This window comes from Lemur catta, chromosome 6 (assembly GCF_020740605.2).
Source record: "Lemur catta isolate mLemCat1 chromosome 6, mLemCat1.pri, whole genome shotgun sequence".
Classification (NCBI taxonomy): Eukaryota; Metazoa; Chordata; class Mammalia; order Primates; family Lemuridae; genus Lemur; species Lemur catta.
This window is the reverse complement of record NC_059133.1, coordinates 90124835-90136877: the sequence shown is the minus strand read 5'-3', so window position 1 is coordinate 90136877 and position 12043 is coordinate 90124835. Positions and strand designations below refer to the sequence as shown.

Genomic DNA, 12043 nt, shown 5'->3' with positions numbered 1-12043 from the left:
AGTATTAATAACTTGATATAAGATCAACATGCAAACCTCAATTGTATTTCTATTTACAGAAACAAAATAACCAAAGGAAATTTTAAAATAAGGATGCTATTTACAAAGTGTAAGTGTGAAATATCTGTATTTCTGTATGACTTCAATACCAAAAAATACTAACTATGATAGAAATTAAAGAAAACCTAATACATTGTGGGACACAGCACTATATTGATTGGAAAGTCAATTTTATAAAGAGACCTAATCTTTAAATATAACTTTAGAGATTAATGCAGTACCAAACATAATCACAGGAGAGTTATTTTCAAATATCTTTTATAGATATGCCATGTAGATTGAATATATTTCTTCCATTTAAGGTGTATAAATCACTACATTTTATTATTTTTACATAGTTACAACCAAAACCGCTCCCAAAATTTAGAAAATTTTCATCACCCCAAAAAGAAAAAAATGTAGCAATTAGTGGTCTCTTCCTATTGCAAACCCCTTAGATTTTGGCAACCACTATTCCACTTTCTGTCTCTATGGGTTTGCTTATTCTTGATATCTTATATAAACAGATTCATATAACATGCAACTTTTAGAAAGGTTAAATGCCACAAACACAATGCTGTGCAAAAAGAGCCAGACACAAAGGCAATGATATCCTGTTCTTTGTGTATTATACCACAAATACCATTTTTGAAAATATTTTTATTAAAACAAACTACAGTTCATTTTGACTTATGTAATCATAATATTATTTGCATTTCACAAAATATAAAATTACCTGGCCGATTCCAAACTCGGGTGGTTTACTTCTAAAACTTGTGCTTACAAATATATGGTTTTGAAGATCCACATTCATCTGATTGAAGTCTATATTTGTATAGCATAGCACAGTTACGTTTAGCATATTCTGTTTCTGTTATACTGTAATGGAGAAAAATCCATACTTCTGTTATATTTTAAGGGGACAATCCATGAAATAAGAGCATTTTCCATGTACTTTAAGAAAAGAATTATATGAAAATGATTAACACATTTTAATGTAATATTAATGGGTTGCTTATTGTGAAAACTGAACTCAGTAGTCTCCCATATCTATAGGTGAAACCACCTGTTACACTGAACCCTATTATATACTATGTTTATTCTATTTATACACACTTGTGATAACATTTAAATTATGAATTAGGCACAAGAAGGGATTAACAACAATAACTAATGATACAAAGGAGTAAATATAACAATATGCCAGCATCACTGCCCTTGGGCTTTTGCTCCATTAAATAAATTAAGGGGCACTTGAACCCAAGCACTGAGATACTATGACAATTGGTCTGATCACCAGAAGGCTACTAAGTGACTAATGGGTGGGTCGCCTGTACAGTGTGGACCTGCTGGTCAAAGAGATGATTCAGATCCCAGGCAAGACAGAGTGGGACAATGTGAAATCTCATCACACTATTCAGAACACTGAACAATTTAATGCTCATAAAGTGCTTTTTTTCTAGAATTTTCATTTCAAAAATTTCTGGCCATGGTTGACTGCAGTTACCTCAAACTACAGAAAGTGAAACCGCAAGTAAGGAGGGACTACTGCGGTCCATTGTTTAGCATTTACAGCAATATTTCACTAATGTCCAACATTTTTTTAATGTCTATAATTCAATTTAAACTTACTCATACTATTCCTCTGAATTTTTCCTTTTTATATTTTTTCTACTATACAGCACCATTCAAAAAATCTTACTTAAGTTTGAAAGTTGAGCCACGTAATGACACCCATGGATGACCACGGCTTTTACGAGAGACTCCAGTCCATGACAGAAGTGACAGGGAGCCCAGAAATTTCTATAAGAATATAAATATTTAACATTTAAATAATTGTCAAAGAATTTACAAATTTTTACAAGTGTAAATAATATGTTCTTTCATTAGATCTATAATTTTCAAAACAAAATTAATATTTTAAGCAATATTAGAGTTGAAATCCACTTTTTATATTGCTAAAACTTTTCACAAATATATGTAATTATTCCTTAAAATGAACTCAAACATTTATACTTTTTAGTTTCATTATTATTCTTATGTTAATGAGGAAAATTATGACCCATGTAATTTAATAGTAACCCATGTTGGCAAAACAAATATAGCATGAATTTAAATAAATGTCCAGATAGTGTACATACATTTCTCCCATTCCTAATATTAAATCAATGTATATTTCTATTACATTTCTCAGAGTTTGGGGTTTAGATGGGAATTGAAAGGGGTGTCATTGAGGAAATAAATGACATATAAGCCAAAAATGCAGTTTTCTGGTCACCAAACCATTTGTTAACTAGCTAAGTCCCAGTTTTTTCTGTTTCTCTGTTAGTGGAACACCGATGGTCCAAAACAGGTGCTACTCCATACTAAATACAACTATAACCTCTGGACCTCATGAAAGACACAAACAAAGGAGATTCTGAAAGGAGGAAGGGAAAGGTGGAGTGGCCTGGGACCCCAGGATCAGGGATCAACACAGTGGCATCTTAAGTCCCCCACCTAACAGAAGAAAGTGACCTAGGCCTGCTGTTCCCAGGATCCAACCTGGCAATGAGAGGTGCCTCAGGTAGCTCCTTCCCCCTCTGTACTGAGAGGGAGTCCTGCCAGCAACACCAGCAAGGCTGGCACCACCGCCAAGGGGGATCTATCAGGAGACCTGCTAACAGGAAATAGCCAGAGGAAGAGCTTCTGCTCCCCGACCAAGAGACACCAGGGTAGGTGCGGCTGATGGGGACCAGCAAAGGAGTCTCATGACCACAAGTGCTCCAACCAGGAAGCCTCTGTGTCCCTGAGAGCATAGGACTCAACGTCACCAATCCAGAGACACCACATAGAAAGGATTTTAATATGTTATATGTACACAATGCAGTAGTGAATAACAAACTACGGCTCGCTGCATTAATATGGATGAATTGTACAAGTATCACACAGGAGTGAAAGGAGACAGACATAAAAGTGCATACTATATGATTCCATTTATGAACATTCAAAAACTGGTAAAGTTTATTTGTAATATTAAAAGGACAGTGGTTTGAGGAGTAGAAAGGAGGAGTGATGAGGGCATGCACAGGGGCAGGGCTGCTGGGGCTGGAAACTCCTATTTTGTGATCTGAATTGTACTACAGGAGTCCATTCACTTTGTGATAAATCTGCACCATCATGATGTGCTTATATCTAGTACTATTAAATAGCAAAATTTAATTTAGAGTAAAAGCATTTGTAGAAGCATGGTTTTTCATGAACAGCAAGAATTAGCAATAATTGAATATGCATCAGCAGTGTATAAATAGAAACAAACTATTGTGAAGTCACACAACAGAATAATATATAGACCTGGGAAATATTTAAAAGAAAATACATAAAAGAATAGGATGAATTCTATAAATATAATATTGACTACAATAAGCTTCTAAGAAAGGTTTTGAAACACTTAACGTCTTACCATTTCTTCTTCATTCTCTACATAAAACAGATTAGAGTTGTTAGAAGCACAGGCTGTCACACTCTCATCCCAAGTTTTCAGTTCCTTACCAATGTAATAACAATTGGTGGAATATGTGAACCACTCTTCTGGACAACGACCACAGTGATATGCTGAGGAAAATTATGAATTACTATCTGGACCCAATATGAATTTTAAAAATTGAAATTAAAGTACCTATTTTCAAAGATATAAAAATATATAAACATGTCTTCTCATCCTCATAGGCTGGTAAATATAAAAGAAAAAACACTCACACACACATGCACAGAAAAGGGGCAGTCTCTCATCCATAATTATATTGCCACATAAAGCAAAACATCAAACACTAATCTACCCTGCACATATCTGAAAAAGCAGTGAACAATACCACCTTTTTGGGCTAGCAAAATGATTTAACTGTTATCATAAGATACTACTAGTTATTCAAATCAAGCAAAAAGATGTATGGTGATTTTAAGTGAATATTTCTATTTATTTATGAAGAAAAGAGAATGCCATCCTATAATCTTTGTTTATGAATGTTTATTGCCTGATGTTTTAATTTATTTCCCCAAAAGGTATGTATTATTAAATTTGCACAGCATAAGATGGAGGCAAAATAAAAAATACCAATACCTTTCTGAGTTCCCATAGTCTGGAGAGAATTGTTCTGCGTCTCTTTTACCATAGCTAGAAAAATTAAAGTAATCTGTATTAAAAATTAGCATCTAAAAATAAGTCATAATAATTTTAGGGTTTGTTTGAAATTTGGTGTATCATTTAGAATTATAATTATCTGGAGTAAAATTGATTTCAGCAAGAAAAAATTAACAAAGTAGTGAAAGTTTTGAGGAAAAAAGCTTCCAAAGCCTACAAAACAAAACTTCACCATCTGTCTCCCTTATACTAATATATTGTAAGTATCTGATTTAACCACTTTCAAAAATTAATTTCTATTTCTCCATAAGCTTTTTCGGTCTCCTAAAACTTGTCTTTGAGTTATGAAATTTGAATATATACCTATAATTAAAACCCAAGACTCTCTACAACTACTCTTTCATTTATACTTTTGAAAAATTGAGAATAACCATTTCTCAGTTAGTCCAAAACATATGTTAAAATGAGAATTCCGGTCCCTGATGGTATGAAATGTTTAGAAGCACTTCCAATCATTAAATGTTAAAGTTCCCTTTAATTCTTCTGAAACATACTTACAGGCAATGAGAACACCTGCTACCATGAACATTAAGACAAGACAGATGATTCCCAGGATCCCAGAAATGAGCTTCTCTGGAGGTAATAGTAAATCTGCAGGGAGAGAAACAGAAACAGTGAGAAAGGAGAGAGAGAGATGGTTGGTTAGAATATTTACATACAAGAGACCCCACATACACAGAGAATCAAAGATAAAGTTGGACCCCAAACCCACATCTACCATAGTAATCTTTCTCTCAGAATATACCATTGCATTTTCAGTACATGTAGTACTACATGAGTTGTTGCACAGAGACTACAAATTTCTACAATGTGTGAGTAAAATTTGTCTGCATATTTCATATTAAAATACCATATCTTAACTTAGAACTTTTATTTCCATGAATAAAACTATGTGAGCACATCCTGCTCTTCCCTCACACCCCTGTACCCCAACTGCACATCCTAGAACAGTTGTATTGAGGAGGTATTAAGTGTTTTACCTTTGCAGTGGTAAGATGTGTCATCCCCTCGAAGATCCTGAGCAGCATTATGAAGGTTTAATTCAACATAGATTATTTCCTGTTGAGTTTCTGGAATGGAGCTTTTATTGCCATTAGGTTTCCTTTGCTGCCTCTTTGGGTTTTTGGCCAGATTCATTTCAGAGTAGATTACTCTTTGCTTATCCATCTCTACAGCTGTGTGATGTCAGGGACTGTGCTCTATGACACCTGAAATTAAGAAATTAATAAGTGGTTTGTATAATGACAAGATTCCTCAGGTAGTCAAAATGGATGAGGTGGAGAGTGGGTATTCGTTCTCATTTTGCATTGAAGGCTCTAAAGTTCTCTCTCTAATTTCCTTAGAGCTTAAACAAGCGTCTTAGGGAAAAACCTTTTTTCGAAGATTTTCTACATTTGTCGAAACATTATTGCTGGAACAAAGAAAAGCAATACATTAACGAGGAATAAAGAAGGCCATGAATAAAAATATATTTCTTAAAGTCTGTTTTGAAAGTTATTTTAACATAAATACAATACCTGTATAGAAAATTAAATGTATTAGAGAAAATTATCCACTGATTTATGATAACTTTGAAAGCCAATAATGGTTAAAGACTGAGTGATCTTAAAATGGAGAATAGGAAAGTTGACATATATATTATTCTTTGCACTAAATTACTTTTATTTTGTTGTTTACACTTATTTCTTAAAATTGATTCAGGGTTAATAAGTAGTCTTTTGTTTGAATGGTTGAAAGGTTCTGAGAAAAAATATTTAGAATATTTTATGTATTGGAAAATGTACATTACACAAACTTATGATAACCTAAACAGTATTAGAAACACTACAAAAAGTTTTAAATTCTTTTTTATGGAAGCATTGGCAATTGATTTGATTGCTAAAATATGAAATCATAAAATTATAAATAAAAATGTAGACCATTTATGGAAGAACATTTTTATTTCACATGTCCAGAAAGATATGTTGGTCAACATCAATCAAGGTCACTTTAGTTGTGTGGGTATTTGTAATAAGTCATATAATGTAATGTAATACTTTTGCAATGGGCTTTGAAGTTAGTGAGATCTAGAATTAATTTTGGCTTTGCAATTCACAATGTGAGGCCTTTAAAAAGTTACTTAGTATCTAATAACCTAATCTGTTAATCTAAAGTAGGAGTGAGAACATATAAAGTATAATGCCTATAAAACTTCTGCCACTCAAACTGGCACCCAAAATTCTCTATAAATATTAGCTATTCTAATTTTTATTTTATTTAAACTTGCTATGGTATTGTTTCTGATTCGTGTCAGTTAAACCATGGAAAATAAATCTTAATAATTAAGTCTTTTATATCAGTGTGGTACATTTTTTTGCAATATTTGATAAATTTTTTAAAGATCTTTTCATTGTTTATAACTAAATTCAGCATTTTATGAAATTTATTAATACCTTACCCTGATTTTAATTAAAAATAAAAAATACTTTCTTTTAATAAATGTTTCTGAGCAATTATGTTTAGCTTTCATCATTAAAGGAATTGCCTTTAATAATATTTTATAATGGCTGAGCTAATTATAAATTATTATGCTATTATTCAATAATACACAATCTAATGATTGCTAAACCCAAATTACTTGTTCATTATCATCAAGTTTAGGGGATTCACTGAATTATACTTGCTACCTAACCCAGAAATATGGAAAGGCTCTTGACTAGGTCTCCACAGGCGACAATTTGCATACTTAGGAAATTCTTCAACATATTTCACATTTCAGAATTTTACCCTGAAATTTTCAAATAAAGAAATCAATAGCTATTTTGATTTTTGCGTAGATTAATTTTACCTCAGATGCATCACACCTAGTACTTGGAATCTTCCACTAAATGAGGTAGGCTAGTAGAGAGATAGAGAGTAGCAACACATACCTTCTGTTCCCAGAAAGTCTTGCGTCCTTTAGTGCAGAGGCCAGGTTACTCTCATTCGAGGCCTGCAACGGCTGGGAAATAAAAGATGAAATTTAAAGGCATCGACCCAGGAGAAGAACAAACAATGTCTGTGATCTACAGAGAGTGCCCTGTGAAGGCTCAGAGTGAGTCAAGAGTGGAAAAAGTAGATTTCTAATCAATGTGCCACAAAGGTCTGAACAGGAAATGCTCACACATGGGCTACTTTGAAATCAGTTTATCTCATCACACACCTCCAAAATATAGGAGATTTGGGGTTCCTATTACAAGGACAAGGTAGTGTGTCCGTTTGTCCATTTGAATTGTCTCTGAGAAGCTGCTTTCATATTCTACAAGATATAGAGGGAGAAAGGACTTGACCACCCATGCAGGTAACTTTTTTTCATTTCAATCATAAATGTGTCAACTTCAGTCTTAAGAGTGTCTTAGATGTTTAAGACTCACTTTGAGACTAGATTGTTAAATCCTAACATTACATCTTTTTTTTCATATTCTTATCCTGTCACTTCCACTTTGATGAAAAAAATTCTAAAACTCATAGGAACATTATCAATAAATATTTAGTGATATTTGTCATTAATTACTCTGAGAAATTACTGCCATTTCAAGTTATTGTAGATGACACAATATCCATCATTGGCAAAGTTATCTTCTTGAATTCCCCTGTTTTCTTCTTATATTTCTCCATTTAATTTTATTTGTTAAACAAATGATTTAATGTTCAGATTTCTCATAACAAAAATAAATGTTCTGAAAAGGATAAAACCTTAATCATTTTTTAAATGTATCAGCATGCCAGAGATTAAAACATTAAATAACTGCTCATCATAATGTTCATTGATTCATTCTTCATCATCAATAATTGTCTGTATTTTAATAGGAATATTTGATGTAAATGATTAAAGCCTAAGTTAAATTAATTGGGAGGAGTAAAGTAATTCAAAATATTTCCCCCAAGTAAAAAATGGCGAGGACAAAAAATATATACACAATTAACAGAAAAGCTAAAGGACACATAAGAATCAAGAAGAAAAATTTAAATTATCTTATTTGTATCAAATGGAAATCTTTTCATCATTTCTCACCTTATAATATCTGAAATGGGGGAACATTTGTTTTCTGTAACCCCAAGGATATTCACTTCCGTGGAACCCAATGAAGAGTTGGTTCAGAAAAACCTAATCTAAAGCTTTCTAATATCTAGAAAATTGGATTTTAAATCCATATATATGTTCCTGGAATCTGAACTAGTATTTGAGCCTTCCAAGTGAATGGCTAATGTTGGTTAGCTATGTGCTTATTTGTGTTTATTTTATTCTAGCATGATTTCATAAACAAAATTAATAAATTTTATATTGATATATGATTGTGTACATGCAGATGTGTTTCTAGCTTTAGAGATAAATTATGTTTACATATTAATTATATTTCTATAATTTAAATTAATAATCTTTTCTATTAGTGCCATTATAAAATTAAAACAATACCATTCATTAAAGATGCCAGATAACGTAACATTCATTAATGTTCTCTTTTTTTTTTTTTTGTGAGACAGAGTCTCACTCTGTTGCCCAGGCTAGAGTGCCATGGTGTCAGCCTAGCTCACAGCAACCTCAAACTCCTGGGCTCAAGCGATCCTTCTGCCTCAGCCTCCCAAGTAGCTGGGACTACAGGCATGTGCAACCATGCCCAGCTAATTTTTATATATATATATTTTTAGCTGTCTATATAATTTCCTTCTATTTTTAGTAGAGAGAGGGTCTCGCTCTTGCTCAGGCTGGTCTTGAACTCCTGAGCTCAAATAATCCGCCCACCTTGGCCTGCCAGAGTGCTAGGATTACAGGCGTAAGCCACTGCACCCAGCTCTCTTTTTAAATTTGTGATGCTTATAACTATTATTCCTAGCAACATCCACTTGGTGTTTTGAACTAAATAATGATGTATAGTCATGCCTCACTTAACAACAGGGATACACGCTAAGACATGCATCCTTAGGCTATTTCATAATTGTGTGAACATAACAAAGTGTACTTATATGACCCTAGATGGTATAGCCTACTATCCACCTAGGTTATATCATATAGCCTGTTTCTCCTAGACTTCAAACCTGTACAGCTTGTTACTATGTTTAATTTTGTAGGAAACTGTATCACAATGTTAAGTATCTGTTTATCTAAACACATACAGACTAGCTTTACACTGATCTCAAAACAAGGCAATGATGCTACGTGAAAGGAAACTACAGACCAATATCTACAATGAATACTGATGTAAACATTCTCAACAAAATACTAGAATGCAGAATCCAATAGCATATTTATGTATTTATTTCATTTTTATTTTTATTTTTTTTATTTCAGCATATTATGGGAGTACAAAAGTTTAGGTTACATATACTGCCCTGACCTCCCCCCCCAGTCAGAGCTTCAACCGTGTCCATCCCCTAAACAGTGCGTATTGCACTCATTATGTATGTATACACCCATCCCCTCCCCCCCAACGACATCTGCCTGACACTCGATTAATGTTATTCCTAAATGTGCTCTTAGGTGATAATCAGTGAAACCAATTTGATGGTGAGTACATGTGGTGCTTATTTTTCCATTCTTGGGATACTTCACTTAGTAGAATGGGGTCCAGCTCTATCCAGGAAAACATAAGAGATGCTATATCCCCATTATTTGTTATAGCTGAGTAGTACTCCATGGTATACATATACCACATTTTATTAATCCACTCATGTATTGATGGGCACTTGGGTTGTTTCCACATCTTTGCAATTGTGAATTGTGCTGCTATAAACATTTGGGTACAGGTGTCTTTTTTATAGAATGACTTTTGTTCTTTTGGGTAGATGCCCAATAATGGGATTGCTGGATCAAATGGTAGGTCTACTTGTATCTGTTTAAGATATCTCCATATTGCTTTCCACAGAGGTTGCACTAGTTTGCAATCCCACCAGCAGTGTATGAGTGTTCCTGTCTTTCCACATCCATGCCAACATGTATTGTTATGGGACTTTTTGATAAAGGCCATTCTCACTGGAGTTAAGTGATTTCACATCCTGGGTTTGATTTGCATTTCCCTGATGATTAGAGATGTTGAGCATTTTTTCATATGTTTGTTGGCCATTCTTCTGTCTTCTTTTGACAAATTTCTATTCATGCCTTTGCCCACTATTTGATAGGGTTGTTTGATTTTTTTCTTGCTGATTTTCCTGAGTTCTAAATAGATTCTAGTTATCAGCCCTTTATCACATGTGTAGCCTGCAAAATTTTTTTCCCATTCTGTAGGTTGTCTGTTTGCTCTTGTGACAGTTTCTCTGGCTGTGAAGAAGCTTTTTAATTTAATCAGGTCCCATTTATTTATTTTTGTTGATGCTGTGATTGCCTTTGGGGTCTTCTTCATAAATTCTTTGCCTAGGCCAATGTCTGTAAGAGTTTTTCCCACATTTTCTTCTAGAATTCTAATAGTTTCACACCTTAAGTTTAAGTCTGTTATCCACTGTGATTTGATTTTTGTGAGAGATGAAAAGTGTGGGTCCTGTTTCAGTCTTCTACATGTGGCTATCCAGTTTTCCCAACACCATTTATTGAATAAGCATTCTTTACCCCAGAGTATGTGTTTGTCTGCTTTGTCAAAGATTAGATGGCTATATGAGGATGGTTTTATATCTGGATTTTCAGTTCTGTTCCACTGGTCTGTGTCCCTGTTCTTATGTCAATACCAAGCTGTTTTAATAACCACAGCCTTGTAGTATAGTTTGAAGTCTGGTAAATTAATACCGCCCATTTTCTTCTTGTTGCCCAAAATTCCTTTTGCTAAACAGGGTCTTCTCTGGTTCCATACAAAGCATAAAATTATTTTTTCTATATCTGTGAAAAATGACGTTGGTATTTTAATAGGGATTGCATTGAATCTGTAGATCACTTTGGGTAGTATAGACATTTTAACAATGTTGATTTTTCCTCTCCACGAGCATCGTATGGTTTTCCACCTGTTTATGTGCTCTGCAATTTCCTTCCTCAGTGTTTCATAGTTCTCTCTGTAGAGGTCTTTTACCTCCTTAGTTAAATATATTCCTAGGTACTTTATTTTCTTTGTTGCTCCAATAGCATATTTACAGGATTAGACATCATAACCTAGTAGGCTTTATTTGCTAAATACAAGGATATTATAATATATGACAATCAGTTAATGTAAAATACACCATTAACAGATTAAAAGATAAAAGCCATATTATTATCTCAATTGGTTAGAAAAAAGCATTGGAAAAAATCAAAATCCTTCCATGATATAGAGTAGAAAATGTGAAGATGGAGAAGAGAGAGATTGGTAGTTATTGGCCTTGAAACTTAAAGTGATACAGCCACAAGCCAAAGAATACTGACAGTCACCAGGCACTGGAAGAGACAAGGACAGGAATTTCCCCTAAAGCTTCAGGAAGGAGTATGGCCCTTAGGACACCTTTGTTTCAGTCTAGTGATACTAATTTTGCACTTCTGGCCTTCAGAACTGGGAAAGAATAAATTTCTGTTATGTAAAGCTGCCAAGTTTTTGGTAATTTGTTACAGCAGACACAGGAAAGCAATATAGTCACATTTTTTGGGTCATCAACAAGTCTTTCTAATAATGTTCATTTGCATTTTAGACCTTGAATGACACATTATGGATATTCTGGATTCTATTATATTCTATGATATCCCCAATGTGTCATGGACCAGGGGGTAACTCTCAGAGACAAGATTGGCTCACTTACCTAGGACAAGTTAAGAAGATAGAAAAAGTTTTGAACTGGTTTGCACACAGGTCTGTACAAATTACCGACACAGGTTCTAAATGTACCTCTGCTATGTTAGAGAAGGCCCTGTAAGAA

General features: G+C 33.8%; 1 protein-coding gene across 1 annotated transcript; it reads right to left on the bottom strand.

Moving 5' to 3' along the window:
- Positions 1 to 784: 784 nt before the first annotated feature.
- LOC123640013 (NKG2-A/NKG2-B type II integral membrane protein-like) lies at positions 785 to 5419 on the bottom strand. Its single transcript, XM_045554332.1, has 6 exons — positions 5200 to 5419; positions 4718 to 4810; positions 4139 to 4192; positions 3482 to 3633; positions 1742 to 1842; positions 785 to 918 (listed from the first exon to the last, which is right to left on the bottom strand). Exons 1-6 carry the CDS (start codon positions 5384 to 5386, stop codon positions 807 to 809), a joined length of 699 nt encoding a protein of 232 aa, XP_045410288.1. The 5' UTR covers positions 5387 to 5419; the 3' UTR covers positions 785 to 806.
- Between the last annotated feature and the right edge of the window lie 6624 nt (positions 5420 to 12043).

Coding starts and splice junctions, on each gene's coding strand:
- LOC123640013 (XM_045554332.1), bottom strand. CDS start 5,386: ATGGATAAGCAAAGAGTAATCTACTCTGAAATGAATCTGGCCAAAAAC. Junction 3,634..4,138: donor GACTATGGGAACTCAGAAAG/GTATTGGTATTT, acceptor AATTTTCCTCAG/CATATCACTGTGGTCGTTGT. Junction 1,843..3,481: donor TAGAGAATGAAGAAGAAATG/GTAAGACGTTAA, acceptor ATATTCTTATAG/AAATTTCTGGGCTCCCTGTC.